General features: G+C 41.6%; 1 protein-coding gene across 3 annotated transcripts in view; it reads left to right on the top strand.

The window, feature by feature from the left end:
- APBB2 (amyloid beta precursor protein binding family B member 2) overlaps positions 1 to 17,431 on the top strand; it is a 439,699-nt gene that overhangs the window by 297,220 nt on the left and 125,048 nt on the right. For all 3 annotated transcript variants that reach the window (XM_082256024.1, XM_082256023.1, XM_082256025.1), the window contains one exon: positions 4,293 to 4,439. In XM_082256024.1, coding sequence (XP_082112150.1) covers positions 4,293 to 4,439 — 147 coding nt within the window. The remainder of the gene's footprint in view (positions 1 to 4,292; positions 4,440 to 17,431) is intronic.

Consider the following 17,431-nt stretch of genomic DNA (forward strand, 5'->3'; position numbering starts at 1 on the left):
CAATTTTCAACCACAAATTTGGAGTTTTTAGCAAACAGTTAAACTGTGCGGTCCACCTCAAAACCAAGGTGTCTCTAAACCCAAACCTCTTTAATTCACACCTACACCTGAGATAGTACCAAAAATTTCCATCAGGTTGAGGCCTGAGCTAAGGGCAAGAGATCCTAAATAATTCTGAACGCTTGGTGGACAATGAACAAAAGTCTAGGTCTTATGGTAGAAGACCACTAAAGTGTTAACTTTGTAAACTGTTTCCAGTGGGTTACATTTGGGATTTTTGATCCCTTTTTATTTTAAAGAATCCCGTACTCCTATATTGTCCATATCTTTGCTCTGCTAAACTTAGAAATAGTAAATCAAGAGTGAAACAAATATTTAGCTATCCTGCACAAATCAGTGCTCTAGTCTACCACCAGATGGAGCTTGAAGCATACTTCCTTCTGCTGCTCAGGTTGATATTTTTCCTCTTATATAATATTTTCCTTGTTTAACAGAACTGATATAGAAATAGACGAGGCTTCTTCGTTTAGTATACTGTAGGTCTGCTTTGAAATCAGTTTTTTTTAAATTGAGCAGAAGAAAGCAAAAATCTGTTATATTTACTAGAAAACAGATTTCCAACTTTTTCAGTGAGACACACGAGAGACCCTCTGAGGTAGCCCCAGTACAATAATTATATCAAAGGTAAAATTGCAGTTAAAACTTTAGATTTTAGATGGAAGCTAACTACTAAAAGATGTTTGTATACCTTAACCACTTCTGAACTGGAAGGTTTTACCCCTCTAATGACCAGGCCTTTTTTTGCAATATGTCACTGTGTTAATTTACCTGACAATTGCACGGTCGTGCGATGCTGTACCCAAATAAAATTGATGTCCCTTTTTTCCCACAAATAGAGCTTTCTTTTGGTGATATTTGATCACCTCTGCGATTTTTATTTTTTGCGCTATAAACAAAAAAATAGCTACAATTCTGAAAAAAATATATATTTTTTACTTTCTGCTATATAACATTCCCAATAAAAAATATCAATAAATAAAAATCTAATTTTTTCATCATTTTAGGCCAATATGTTTTCTGCTTCATATTTTTGGTAAAATAAATCACAATAGGTGTATATTGATTGATTTGCTCAAAAGTTATCGCGTCTACAAACTAGGGGAACGATTTCTGTAATTTTTAATAGATTTTTTTTTTACTAATAATGGCGGCGATCAGCAAGTTATTGCGTTTTTGCGTCTACAAACTAGGGGAAAGATTAATGTCATTTTTATTTTTATTTTTACTAGTAATGGCGGTGATCAGCGATTTTTAGCAGGACTACGACATTGCGGCAGACAGATTGGACACCTAACTGACATTTTTGACACTTTTGGGGGGACCAATGACATTACTACAGTAATCAGTGCTAAAAATTTGCACTGTTACTGTACTAATGACACTGGCAGGGAAGGGGCTAACACCAGGGGTGATCAAAGGGTTAAATGTGTCCCTAGGGTGGACACATGTGGGGAATGGACTTGCTGAATGAGCACAGAGACTTGTGTTCCTAAATAGGAGGAACACAGGATCCCTGTTTTCATCACTGACAGAACAGCGGTGTGCCGTGTTTACAACGGCAGACTTCTGTTCCGTCTCCACAGGGAGCGTTCGCGGGTGCCCGGTGGACATCACGGCCGCAGGACCCGCTGATTGGCTCCCCCTGTGGCCAAGGGGCGGGCGCGCCCCCACTAGCGGTCCTGCAAAGCGACGTACAGGTACGTCATTTTGTGGGACAGAGCCGACCTGCCGCACTAAAACTATGGCGGCTGGTTGGCAAGTGGTTAAATTACACAGACATGTATTTTTTTTTAACAATTAGTTTGCTTTATTGTAGGTTACTTAGAAAATTACAAAACAGAATGCAGCCTGAATGAATATGGTTGTGACATAGATATACAACGGTATATAAATACAATAATAGAACATACAGCATAGGTCAGCATTATCCGGCAGCAGTTTAAACTTAGGACAGGTAGTATAGTTCTCCAAAGGGGACTACAGCGGGAGAAAACCAAGGTCTGTACCACCGGAATCTATTACCGCAGGACCTGAACAAAAATCATATCAAATCTATACAACAGAAAAGGTGATAGAGGGGGACGGGAAAAGGAAAGGGGGGAGGGGGGGCAGACATCGGGAGACCATCACAAGGTTACTGTGAAATCCAGTAATGCCACACCTTCTCAAATTTCCAGGGGCACCCATGACTCATATAGGTCAGCTTACAAAGTGACAATACAGCATTGACCATAGCCACCCAGGACAAAGTGGAAGGTGAAGCAAAAGAGGACCATTTACAAATTATAACCTTCTTAGCATATTACAACAGGGTTGATACCTGGATTTTCATATGGTGGGTTCTCTGGGCATCATCGTGTATTTCCAGCAGAGCCAGCTCCGGGGATGCGGGTATGCACAAATCTAGTTTTAAGTGAAGTGTTTCAAAAATCGAGGACCAGAACTTTTGTATCACCGGGCATTCCCAGAACATATAGATGTAGGTCCCCAACTGAGTGTGGAATCTAGGGCTGTGGGCATTCCTCTCCAGGTACATAGGTCTTAGCCTAACTGGGGTGAAATAAACTCAGTGTAGAAATTTAGTTTGAATCAGCTTGTCATGGGAAGAGATTACTAGTTTGGGGCCATCCTCCAGTAAGTCCTCCCAATCCTCCCTGTCAAGAGAGGGAATGTCCTCCTTCCATCGGTCCCACAGTTTCTGGAGTCCGGGAGCCTCCCTGCCTATTAGGATCCTATATAGTCCTGATAGTGGATTTTTTTAAGTCAGCTTGCGACATTAGGTCCTCTACTGGGTCTAGTTGCAGGGTGGGCTGTCTTGGGAATTGGGCATTCACAGCATGTCTCAATTGTAGGTATCTAAAGTACAGCCACCCAGGAAGCTTAAACCTTCTGGCTAGCTGAGTATAGCTAAGTAACTCGCCCGAGGGGATGATGTCTCTAAGTGTCTTAACACCAAACCGCGCCCAGATATGGGGATCAGGGATTGTTTGAAAGTGCAACAAGTTGGGATTTCCCCATAGCGGCTTTATGGGGGACCATCTATCTTCCCTCCGGAATTTGCGTCTGGCCACCATCCAGACCCTAAGGGTTGTTCTAGTCGGGATTGGTATATGAGGATAAGCCCTTACACCCTTATATGCAATATTCTGGAGGTCAGACAGGGAGCCCAAGTAGGCAGCCTCCACACACACCGTGGCGTTAGTCTGATTTCCCCGTAAACCACCAATAAACTGAGACCAGAATCGCCGCCCAGTAGTACACCTGGAAGTTAGGCAGGACGGGTCTTCCAACCTGCACTGTAAGGTGCAGCGTGGATCAGGCCAACCGTGGAGCTAATGGTGCTGTTCACCTCCCGAAAAAAGGAGGATGATGTCCACGTCCGGCAGTTACGGAACAGGTAAGTGAACCTGGGCAAAAGCATAATTTTCAGGATGCTAGTCCTACCAAACAGGTTGAGAGGGAGCCCCGCCCACAATTTACATTTGTCTTTGAGCAGGGAGAGCAGCGGTGAAATATTATAATCATAGTAGAGTCGTACATCCCTTGTGACCTGCACCCCCAAATTACAGAATTGAGAGACCCAGCGCAGGGGAGATGGGCCTGCCAGGGAAGACTCACCCTCATCAAATGAGAAAAGAATAGATTTGGGCCAATTAATTTTCACCCCTGAGAAGGATCCAAACTCATCAAATATATCCGGGGGTGCCATGAGTGAGGGTCCTGCATCATTAGGATAAAGGAGTGCGTCATCAGCGTACAGGGACAGCTTCTCCTTTAACCTCCCTATGCGCAAGCCACGAACCCTCGGGGACTCCCTAATGAGAATCGCCAATGGCTCCAGGGCCAGGGCGAAAAGGGTGGGAGAAAGGGGACATCCCTGACAGGTACGTACTTTTGTATTTTATGTGTATTCTCTAATGGCTAAAACTAATTAATTAGGCTAAAAGTACTTTCCACCTCTGTCAACCTGCTAGTGATGTAATGAGGAGTTTCCCTACTTATAATCTTAATGGGTGTAAAGACTCATGATAATTCTTTGCAGAATGGAAAAAAATCTGTAAACTCATTTACAGTAAAAATCTGTATTCATTTTTTTAAGTGAATTGAAATGTGTAAACTGCCAGATTGACCAATCTATGCATCAATTTTGTCATCATTGTTTTTATCTGATATCATGTTATTTTGTGAGCTTTTTTAGTGCCTAACATGTATATTTTGTGTATTTTCTGCAGTGTTTTGCTGTGCGCTCTTTGGGCTGGGTAGAAATGGCAGAAGAGGACCTAGCACCAGGGAAAAGCAGTGTTGCAGTGAACAATTGTATTAGACAGCTGTCCTACGGCAAAAACGACATCAGAGACACAGTCGGCATTTGGGGTGAGGTATGTACATAACATTTTCTATATTCTCCCAGAGATTTGAAATAAGAAAATCATTGATTGACAACAGTTTTTATCATGCTGCATTGTTGATTACAACCAATTATTTTTCTTTCTTTTCATAGACATTCAAACTTTTTATGATATTCTTCTTTGTTTTCAGATAGTGGTGTATCACTTGCAGCAACTCATAGCATTGAATGAGAAATTGTTCTCAAATAGTAGTGCACCATTTGCAGTAACTCAGAGCAACTAAGTCATCTTTCATTGATCTTAGTGAGATAAAATTAAATCTGACTGTTACTTACTGTACAATAAATCTCACTCCTCCGAACAAGAACATCATAAATGCTCATATATATGCCTAGCCCATATGGGGTTATACATAAAGCAAGGAATCTGAATTAGCAGTCAAATTACATTTTGCTGACTGCAAGTGAATCTTCCTGGTCCATATGTGTTAAATGACTGACTGATTGACTACCAGTGAATGTTTGGTGAAAGTCACGTATTACTTTTTTAATTATTAAGTGTCCTAGAGTTTGGATAGAGGGACAGGTTAAGATCATGTTTTAAAGCAGTGTTTGTCAACTCAGGTACTGCCAACTGCTTGTGTTTTCAGGTTTTCTTTCACAGCAATATATCAGGTGGCATGATCCATGAACTTGGTGCAGCTAGTCTCTGTGTGGGGCTTTTGATGCTGAAAAAATAATAAGAAAAGTGTTTTCCCCATGCTCTAACTACTGTCCCTATTCTAACCCTTACAGTGCAGCAAAAACTCAATGTAAGGTATCATATATATAACGGCGAATGTTGTGATGCGGTACCATTCATTCCTAATGGCACCCCAAAGCACCTCCCCAGTGGTCCTGCATGAGTTGTGGTGCGCTGTGTTGCAAAAAATAATGCAGGCCAGTTTTTCTCTGCATTCTCGAGCATCGCCAGCCCATTCAGATCACTAGGCAGCCCAACACGTGTTAACTCACATGCCTCAAAGCAATGCCTTAGTTTGAATTGTCCTTTAATATGCATTACTGCACATTATGACATTGCCTTGCAGGGAATACTTTTTTTTAATCACCTGCGGTTAAAAAAAACGAAACTGCATCTGCATTACATATACCATATACCGTATCAGGTTCAGTCACATTGAAACCAAGATCATTTTACATTGAAAACTACCTGTTAATGATGCAAGCGAAGGGAATAACTAATCTGTGTATAAGAAATCTGCGTCCTTTAGTGATGTGGAGGGGGATCTCTGAGTGCAGTGCACAGAAAACGGGCACTCCCAGAAGCATCAATTCCTAAGTGTATTTCAATGGAAGATTTCTCTTGAGTGGAGCAGTGTTTACAGTGCATCCGGAATGTATTCACAGCACTTCACTTTTTCCACATTTTGTTATGTTACAGCTTTATTCCAAAATTAAATTCATTATGTTCCTCAAAATTCTACAAACAATACCCCATAATTAAAAAGTGAAAGAAGTTTAGCAATATTTTTAAAATTAAAAAACGAAAAAAATCACATGTACGTAAGTATTCACAGCCTTTGCTCAATATTTTGTTGAAGCACCTTTGGCATCAATTACAGCCTCAAGTATTTTTGAGTATGATGCTACAAGTTTGGCACACCTATTTTTGGGCAGTTTATCCCATTCTTCTTTGCAGGACCTCTTAAGCTCCATCAGGTTGGATGGCCAGCGTTGGTGCACAGCCATTTTCAGATCTCTCCAGATATGTTCAATCGGGTTCAAGTCTGGCCTCTGGCTGCGTCATTTATGGACATTCACAGAGTTTTCCTGTATCCACTCCTTTGTTATCTTGGCTGTGTGCTTAGGGTCGGTGTCCTGTTGAAAGATTAACCTTCTCCCCAGTCTGAGGTCCAAAGCACTCTGGAGTAGGTTTTCATCAAGGATGTGTCTGTACATTGCTGCATTCATCTTTCCCTCAATTCTGACTAGTCTTCCAGTTCCTGCTGCTGAAAAACATCCTCTCAGCATGATGCTGCCACCACTATGCTTCACTGTAGGGATGGTATTGGCCAGGTGTCTGGTTTCCTCCAGACCTGACACTAGCCATTCACGCCAAAGAGTTCAATCTTTGTTTCATCAGACCAGAGAATTTTGTTTCTCATAGTTTTAGAGTCCTTGAGTTGCCTTTTGACAAAGTACAGGCTTGGCTGTCAAGTGCCTTTTACGTAGGCGTGGCTTCCGTCTGGCCACTCTGTCATACAGGCCTGAATGGTGGAGTGCTGCAGGGATGGTTATTTTTCTGAAATGTTCTCCTCTCTCCACAGAGAAATGCTGGAGCTCTGTCAGAGTGACCATTGGGTTCTTGGTCACCTCCCTTACTAAGGCCTATCTCCCCAGATCACTCTGTTTGGCTGGGTGGCCCGTTCTAGTAAGAGTCCTAGTGTGTCCAAACTTCTTCCATTTACGAATGATGGTGGCCACTGTGCTCATTGGGACCTTCAATGCTGCAGACATTTTTCTGTACCCTTGCCCAGATCTGTGCCTTGATACAATCCTGTCTCAGAGGTCTACAGACAATTCCTTGGACTTCATGGCTTTGTTTGTTCTCTAACATGCCCTGTTAATTGTGGGACCTTATATAGACAGGTGTGTGCCTTTCCAAGTCATGTCCAATCAACTGAATTTACCACAGATGAACTTGAGTCAAGTTGTAGAAACATCCCAAGGATGATCAGTGGAAAAAGGATGCATCTGAGCTCAATATTGAGAGTCATGGCAAAGGCTGTAAATACAGTGGGGATCGAAAGTTTGGGCACCCCAGGTAAAAAATTGTATTAAAGTGCATAAAGAAGCCAAGGAAAGATGGAAAAATCTCCAAAATGCATCAAATTACAGATTAGACATTCTTATAATATGTCAACAAAAGTTCGATTTTATTTCCATCATTGACACTTTCAAAATTACAGAAAACAAAAAAATGGCGTCTGAAAAACTATGGGCACCCTGCAGAATTTATAGCATGCACTGCCCCCTTTGCAAGGCTGAGACCTGCCAGTGTCATGGATTGTTCTCAATCATCGTCTGGGAAGACCAGGTGATGTCAATGTCAAAGGTTTTAAATGCCCAGACTCATCTGACCTTGCCCCAACAATCAGCACCATGGAATCTTCTAAGCAGTTGTCTAGAAAACTGAAACTGAAAATAGTTGACGCTCACAAAGCTGGAGAAGGCTATAAGAAGATAGCGAAGCGTTTTCAGATGTCAGTATCCTCTGTTCGGAATGTAATTAAGAAATGCCAGTCATCAGGAACAGTGGAAGTTAAAGCAAGGTCTGGAAGACCAAGAAAAATATCAGACAGAACAGCTCGCATAATTGTGAGAAAAACAATTCAAAACCCACGTTTGACTGCACGATCCCTCCAGAAAGATCTGGCAGACACTGGAGTTGTGGTACACTATTCCACTATAAAGAGATACAAATATGGTCTTCATGGAAGAGTCATCAGAAGAAAACCTCTTCTACGTCCTCACCACAAAAATCAGCGTTTGAACTTTGCAAATGAACATATAGACAAGCCTGATGCATTTTGATAACAAGTTCTGTGGACCGATGAGGTTAAAATTGAACTTTTTGGCCGGAATGAGCAAAGGTACGTTTGGAGAAGAAGGGGCACAGAATTTAATGAAAAGAACCTCTGTCCAACTGTTAAGCATGGGGGGGGGGGGTCAATCATGCTTTGGGGTTGTATTGCAGCCAGTGGCACAGGGAACATCTCACGAGTAGAAGGAAAAATGGATTCAATAAAATTTCAGTAAATTTTGGATGGGAACTTGATGCCATCTGTGAAAAAGCTGAAGTTAAAGAGAGGATGGCTTCTACAAATGGATAATGATCCTAAACACACCTTGAAATCCACGGGGGATTACATCAAGAGGCGTAAACTGAAGGTTTTGCCATGGCCTTCACAATCTCCTGACCTCAACATAATTAAAAAACTATGGATAGACCTTAAAATCGCAGTGCGTGACAGACAGTCCAGAAATCTCAAAGAACTGGAAGACTTTTGTAAGGAAGAATGGGCAAAGATACCTCAAACAAGAATTGAAAGACTCTTGGCTGGCTACAAAAAGCGTTTACAAGCTGTGATACTTGCCAAAGGGGGCAGTACAAGATATTAACTCTGCAGGGTGCCCAAACAATGATGTCCAGGCGAAGCTTCGCCACGCCCAGCAAAACTAGTTGACGTCATCAGCCCGGCCGTACACACAGCACACTCCTGTAGTGGATGGCGGATGCAATGGAAAGGAGCGCACGGTCCTCACAGACTGAGACAGCTGAGTCAGGAGGACACCGACCGTAAGAAAGGGAAGGAGAGCGGCAGACAGCAGCAGCTCAGCAAGCAGAAAAGCACAGGACATCCGACAGGACAGGTACTTTTTGCGGGGGGGGGGGGGGAGACACAGCCAGAATTTACAGGTACATACACTGAGTATAAGCTATACTGTCAGCAGGACCATTGTACCTTACAAAGTCCCCCAGAAACCCTGGCACCATACCAGTGCAATTGCATACACACCAGCCACTCAGCTGCTCACTGTCCCAGCGATGCATGCATACACCCTCTAGGCATTCCCCACATACCAGGACACTCAACTGCTATACAGCCCAGCCCTGGTAGGCAATGCAGAGGAATATGCAAAAGGATTAACTATCCCTCCAACATATCCTCCATCCGGATCAAACTCCTCTCCAATTAACCCCTGTCTTACCGGATCAGCCCCTCTGCACCATACATTGAGTGATATCACTCCCCCCGTCGCACCCGAGCTTCCACAAGTAACTTATCAAGCCATACACACTTATGTGAGAGGAACAAGCTCAATATTGAGACACTCCATATGAACTTCCCACATCCCCTATTTTTCACCCTGATATGCCATTTTTTGTACCGGACGGTTTTTGTATTTTTGTTACATGTAGTCCGTCTTGTTTTCTGTTCATCGTTGAAACATCATGACTTGTACTGCACAGTGTGCATTCCACACAATATTATTATAATAAATTGACCTATTATCACATCATTTATGTGTTACCTTGTGCATCATTCACCCTCTATATAACCAACTTTTGTCTGCGACCTATGCAGAACACTTTTCCCATGTATGCTATTTTGGTTTAGACGGTGAATACAATACTTACTGAATACACTTAGGTGTATACACAGACACAGGTAATTTATCCTAGGCCTGCACCAACCCCAACAACCACAATTTTTGATGCCCAAACTTTTGCAGACACCATTTTTTTTGTTTTCTGTTATTTTGAAAGTGTAAATGATGGAAATAAAATCTAACTTTTGTTGACATATTATAAGAATGTCTAATCTGTAATTTGATGCCTCTTGGAGGTTTTTCCATCTTTCCTTGGCTTCTTTATGCACATCAATACAAATTTTTACCTGGGGTGCCCAAACTTTCGATCCCCTCTGTACTTATATACAAGTGATTTTTTTTGTTTTCTATTTTTAATACATTTGCAAAGATTTCAAAAAACTTCTTTCATATAGTCATTATGGGGTATTGTTTGTGGAATTCTGAGGAAAATAATGAATTTAATCCATTTTGGAACAAGGTTGTAACATAACAAAATGTGGAAAAAGTGAAGCACGGTCAGTGGCAAATGTAAGCATTTAACCTCTTCTTTTACAGGTATACCTTTCTGAGACGTGTCTTTTTGTCCTGACAGGTTTAGGAATTTAGACATAGGTGAAAAGCTGAGTATTGGGGGTAGGGAGAGATTATGTAAATGCATAATTTTATAGGAATAATAGGTGTTTTTTTGTCATAGTGGTTCTAATGTTTTTCATTTTGTCCTCTGCCTGAAAACTACTTAATTCTCTCAGCTTTCAGGACAATGGCATCCCAGAAATGTAACATTCAGGTGTAAATAAAACTCACAGCCTCACAGCTCATTGTGATTCAAGAGCATCAGGTCTTTGGTCACAGTACCATTATATTTTAATGTACATATTCAATAGTATCTCTAATGCATCACCTTGTTGTAGATGCTGTTGATATGTACTAACCTCCACAGCAATGTTGCCATGAAATATTCATTACGTGCTGCAGGCTGGTATCGCTATATATCTCTCCTGAGATTTCACTTCAAAGAGACACAGCTAACCGGCAGTGTAACCACACATCTAGGTCACTCAGGAAGAAAGTTACTACAGTGTGGCTGGGAGATTTACATGGTTACATAAAAAAAAATATTAAAAAAATATATATTGAAAACTATTGCCTGCTACTCCACTTTTAGATTTACTTGCTTTAGTTTGAGATTCCAATATATTATTGTGATTGATATTACAGTGAATCTGTGCTTTGTCCATGCAGGGCAAAACAACAGGTTCACTTTAATGCAGACCTTCATAGACACAATTACTTCCGCTGTGCTGCTATATTGCTCAGCCTCCAGACAGGAAAGCTAAAATCAAAGTCAAAATACCCAACAGCAGTGCTGATTGGCCCAGATGAGCCACGGGATCCTTCATACCTGGATGCCCTGGATTCCAGTACTGAACAAAGCAGCAAGAGGACAAAGAAAGGGAAAATATATCCTGCTGAGAATATAGAAGTTAAAAGACAGCTTTTCTTTACCACTAAGGCATCATTCATGTGGGGCAATTTGATCCATGTTCCGTGCAGGGGTTAACAGGTGTTCCATGCATTTCTGTGTGGGCAGTTTCATTCATGTCTACTGGGACAGAGCAGCTCCATGGATACAGTCACTGTCCCAATATGACATCTGTGTGGGTGGAGGTGCATGTCCCAGGACTTGCCCTGGGTGCATTCCAGGCCATGCTCCTGCACCTGCACAGATATCATATTGAGAGCAACCTCTGTGTTCATGCAGAAAGTACAGTAACTGCTGGCACAAGGACAATGCATAAATATATAATGAATAGCATAATAAGGCACATTCAGGATAGACAATATTGTAGTCCATAAGTAGTATTACTAAAGGTTGAACTTGGAGTTTATGAGTCCATTTAATGGAGTAGTGGTGGCAGCTATCCTCAGAGAAAGCCAGCTCTGTAGAATGAAACTAAGGAGGAAAGGACAAGAAGCGCCACCTGAGTGTAGTATTAATGTAGACAATTTAATAGCAAAGATACAAAACATTCACAGGATATAAGTTTAAAATATGCTCATCATAAAGTGTCACTCAGGTCTCTCCTAAATTCCTTGCACTGTATCCACAGGCTGTAGGGGTAGAGGGAGGTCTGTAGCAGGTCCTGTGGCCACCAGAAAGTCCAACGAAAACAGCGTGGAACGCACGGAAGTGACATCACCGGAAGCAGGAAGATGTCAGGTGTAACGTTAGAATTCCATACCTCGTTAGATTTCCATACCCTCGTCACTTCCTGTCTCAAACAGCTGAGCAGCGCAGCACTGCGCATGCTCAGAGCCCCGTATACGTAATTGAACAGCAAAGAATTTGACAAGTGCGCATGCTCGGAGGGTAGGAAATTATCACGGCACTGTGTGTAATGTTATACTTGCGGCGGTAACATTAAAACAGTTCTTCTGCAACATCAATAATCTCTTCTCCTATCCCTGTGACTTGCCTGATCTCGCCTAATAAATATAAAAGCGGTGGCGGGTGTATGAATTAGAAATGACGGAGATCTCGGCTCCGTGATCGGCTTTTATATTTATTACCTGAGAGCAGGGAAGTGACAGGGGAAGGAGCGGAGATGAGCCATGTTGCAGAGGAGCTGTTTTAATGTAACCGCCGCAAGTGTAACTAGCGTGATAAATCCATACCCTCCATAGGTGCACCGGAAGTGACGAGGGTATGGTTTTCTCACGGGTATGGTTTTTTCACGGAACACCGGGAACACTTTACTGAATAGGCCTATCCGGTGACGTCACTTCCGTGCGTTCCACGCTGGTTTTGTTGGAGTTCCTGGTGGCCACAGGACATGCTACAGACCTCCCTCTACCCCTACAACCCATGGATACAGTGTGATAACGTTAGGGGAGACCTGAGTGACACTTTACCCCAGATGAGCATATTTTAAACTTACATCCTGTGAGTATTTTGTATCTTTGCTATTTAATTGCCCACATTAATACTACACTCAGGTGGTGCTTCCAGTCTTTCCCCCCTCTTTGTTCATGAAGCCACTGCATCCCAATAGACAACAGGGGGACTACAGGAAAGCATACAGCACCTGTCCATCCCTGTGGCAGTAAAACACAGCCCTGCATGTGACTCGGATCGAATTGCTCCGTGTGAATAAAGCCTAAATGTAGTTTTTCAATGCAGTTTGAGATCTGTTAGGTTTGTCTACTTTTAAAGCCCTAGTGAAGTAACAGAAATTAATATCTAATCAGAAAGACATCAATTTCCTTACTCTTGCTTCCACTTTCCTGTCACAGCAGTTTTGCAAGATGATAATACTGTAGTCCAATGGGTACTATAGTTGAACCCAGTGTAGTCAGCAGTCAGCACCATACCTGGTCTGACATGCCCCTTCTCCTCCTTTGCAATACGAGTATGTGATGTTGGTTATTAGGGATGTGGCTGTTACTCAGCTATGCTAACATAAAGCACTGGAGAGGAAGGGCAGGAAACCGCATTTTCACTCACAGAAAACGGTATTTGGAGGCATGTCCAATCAAAACTCAGTAACAAACAATAACGCTGGAATACAGGGCTATACAGAGGTAAAAATTTGTCAGAGTCCAACTGGGCTTTTTTCTGTTGGATCTTTACTGGTGGATGGTACAGTCGAATGCATGTATATCAGATGTAATCATGCACTTGTTCATGGGATGAAACTAATTTGTTGATGTTTTTGTATGTGTGAAATAGCTCAGCTTATTCTAAGGTATTTGAGTTAATTTATCAAAATGTATTTCCTTGCACAGATTGTGTTGTTTATCTGCATGAGAGAAGTCATTTACACTCTCCCTTTAGGTCACATGATGGAGCTTGTACTCTGAAACCTTTTTTTACTGGTTGTTTTTTTATTTTAGTTAATACAGTTTTGTAATGCTAAAATGTACCCAGTGAGTTACATGAAATGTGCATTTTGCTCAGATTAACCACTCCAATTTACCATATAAACAGAACATCAAAACTGTATAATTCCATGAGTCATGTTGTCCACAGCTGGCAATGCAAGACATTGTCATTTGCCCTAATTTCATTTTTGACAAATGATGGCTCCCTGCAGTGCACAACTGCTACACCACTTAGCAGATGCTGAATGACTTGCCTTGTCTTGTTCCCAAAAAAGTGTTTTTTTGTAACTATCAGTACAATTCTGTTTAGCTGTAACCGAGGTCAAAAGGATTACAGAGGTCTGAACAATGTAGAAAAGGCTGGAAATGGGAAGCTCAAATCTTGAAAGCCATCAGTGCTAACTTCCTAAAGTTCTGGTTGCCTTGAGCCTCTGTCTTGAATGCTGTAAGTCACTGATCGAGAAAAATATACAGATTGGCTTCTGATTTTTCTGACTTGTGATATGCATAATTGTTTCACATCAGTGGTCCAGAAGATTAGCATATACTGTAACAATCAAGCAACTAGCATGTTTAGACGTAGATCAGTAATGGCAGGGAGCACACACCAGTACCCCCATAGCAAGCGGCTTGCTATTGGGGGTACTGGTCAAGGGGGAGGACCCAGGAGCGCCAGCGGTGAACCCGAGAAGAGGAGGATTGGGGCTGCTCTGTGCAAAACCACTGCACAGAGCAGGTAAGAATAACATGTTTGTTATTTTTTATTTATTTATTTTTTAAGCCAAACCTTTAATACCACTTTAAGAGCCGGTTCACACTGAGGCGATCCGACTTGCCGGGGCGACCTTTGAAGTCGCAGTACACAGCGCGCACCGCGACCTCGGAGCGACATGCACGGACTTCATATCATTGCAGGTCGCCCCAAAGTAGTACATGACCCTTTTTCTAAGTCGGAGCGACTTGTGTCGCTCCTATTAGAACGGGTCCTGTGCTAATCTATGGCAGGCGACCAATGGCGACTTGTCAGGCGACCGAGTCGCCTGACAAGTCGCCCCAGTGTGAACCAGCTCTAAGGCAGACAGATTTGACAGGTGTAAAGACTACATCAAAAGTGTGATAAAATCACAATCACTGGACACATCATGGGAATTTGTCCAAAGCACAAAACTTTAAAATCAATATGTTTGCTATTTTCCTTGTCTAAGAATTTTTGTTGCTAGTTCCTTTGTCTAAGAATTTTCATAGCCAGCGACATTTTCCTTCTAATATCCAAGCATATGTGACCAGTTCTTGCTTGCATGTGAATATTTTATTCCAAATCAGGGTTAGTTAGATGGAATTGCAGACGGAATAAAGCTGATATAGTGTTGAATACTTGTGACAGGACAGCCAAACAATAAAGGGTATGATGGTCTATCCAACAGTTTTTGGTCTCTAATGCAAGTGTCCTTCTGCAAAAAATGTGTTCAACTGTGGTGATGACTAGATCCTACTGAATTAGAAATGTGTCATCTAAATGGAACTTCTAGGTTGTGCAATGTGACAGGTGGTGACAGGTGAAGCAACAGTACAAACACCACAAACTAATGCTGTTCCTCATAAACTGATAAAATATACCAACAATTAGTAAACACAATATAAAATTTCAATCCAGTTGATGAAGATAAAAAATAAATATATAAGTGCTCAAATAAAGTGCTGCATGCTTCTTCCAATCAAAATATAAAGTGTTACAAAGTGATTCTAATAAGTGAACCAATGAGTGAACAACCCTGTTGCAATACTTAAAATAAACGGTTTTTGCTGTAAAAAAAGTCCAAAAAAAATGTATATATTGTTTTCCAAAAAATATCTTGTGTGTAATTTCTCCTTTGTGACCGTGCTTCAATGGTTAAATAAAGTGACTATATTCTCCTCCACCTTGTGTGTCACCTCTATGTGCGCTAAACTCTCACCTTAAAGGCAAGACAGATATGCCTCTGGTGTATATCCAGACTTTTAAATGGATACTTTTCCTTTAAAGACTCTAATTGCTTAATTCCAGATCCTCGATCCTTTTTTTCTTTTTGAGAAGGATTTCCTGGATTCCTATAGATAACCACTTCGGTTCGCTGTCCTTGTCCTATCCTCCTTATTGTGCCTCAGAAACAAAGAGCTATCATGGTGCAGTATATAAAACCTTTTATTTTTGTATATACAAAGTTGCACTTACAGTATAGCGAAAATAAACCAGCATAGATCAAAACAACCGCCGCTGTGGAGATCGGGCTCCGTCGTAACGTCACTTCCGGGTATAGGGCTCCTCCTACGCGTTACGTCACGAGGTCACGTGACTTCCTCAGGGACTCCCACCTCAGACAGCGCAGGGATCACACACACCCTTTTGATATAATGCTGTTCCTGTTTAGGGAAGTTCCACTTTAACACCTCCTTCCCCCTTCTTTCCCAATTTCGGAGGCTTGGATTTTTGGGGGGAATGGGTACCTAATTTTAGCAGGTTCCCGCTACCACTTCCGCTCTGGCTGTCCAGGCAATCGGAGCGAGCGGAAGTTCTCCCCTGCCCGCAACCTTCTGTGATAGGTTCCAGGAGGCTACGGGACCATTTATACAGCGCAGCGTGGCTAACGCATGCACAGTTGTAAACTGGCTGTGAAACCTAAAGGAGTATCAGTCGGCATCTCTTACTAAACATGCTGGCTCCAGGGACCCACACACCGGCAAAGAACCGGCCCAGGTATGGACAGTGCTGGATCCCTGGTCAGGTAAGGGTCCTTTTTTTGAAAGTCAGCAGCTATAGTATTTAGGGATCCATTTGAAATACTGGGATGACTATGACCTATACACAGTCTGTTTATATTGCTGGACTATGCCTATGGGCATCTTAAGGCATACAAGTACTTCTCTCTTGTAGTATAAAGGCTTCAGAGCAAACACAGATTAATTAGGTCCCAATTTTGTTTCTTAATAAATCCCAGTAATTGTGCAATTGTTATTGTAATTAAGGCATATCTTTGGTCAAAACTTTTTTTTCAGATCAGGTTGTAAATGTTTTAACCTCTGTTTGTGCCTCCAGTAGAGAGACACTTCCAAACAGTAAGGGCACATATCCCCAACATGGATTCCGATATCAATAAGGATAATCTTAGTCCAGTTTAAAAGGGTTGTCAGATATTTAATGCTGTCTGTGTCCCCATGGGAGATTTTGTGAATCATGACGTGCATCTAATTCCGTCACTGGTGACACTTCGCTAGGAGGAATAATTGCTGAAATGAACTTCCATTATCACTACTGGGAGGCATCCTGCGTTAAGCGCTCTAAAGATCATTGGTTAGCAAAAGAAAAGAGGCTTAGCAAAACAGAGAAGGTGATTGTTTAGGAAACAAGCGAGTGATGCCATTAAATAATTCTTGTTTGATTTTAACAATTTTGGCACTTGCAAGGTGTTGCTGTCTGATACAGGGGGTTACTTCATTTCTGCCCCAGTATTGGGTATTACTGGGACAGGAAACAGGGGGAAATCTTTCCAATGGGGATACAGCATAAATTTTGCATTAATGGGAACACATAGTGTTCAAAAAGGTTGGGACTTTGTATGAGGTGTGCCCAGTGTGTATTGGTAATAATAATGGTACAAGAACCCGTGCTGGTAAGCACAAAAAAAGTAAATAAATTAACATGATGCGTTTATTAACAGATCCGTAGCGGGTAACAACAGTATATCTGAGTAGAAAACACATATGGAAAGAGTTGATAAATATTATAATAGAACAATACATGATAATCCAAATGTTGAAATATTAATTAAGTACATAAAAAATAATTGATAAAATAACATGACATGATTAATGTATGTATATATTTATGTAAATAATTTTCAGAAACCGCTGATGGAATGTATGGTAGAGCTTGTAGTTGTAGGTTGCCTTCTAATGCTCAACTCGTTTCGTGAAATAAATTCACTTTGTCAGGAGCAGGCTTGGTCA

Source organism: Pelophylax lessonae (genome assembly GCF_965119305.1).
Source record: "Pelophylax lessonae genome assembly, chromosome: 1".
Lineage (NCBI taxonomy): Eukaryota > Metazoa > Chordata > Amphibia > Anura > Ranidae > Pelophylax > Pelophylax lessonae.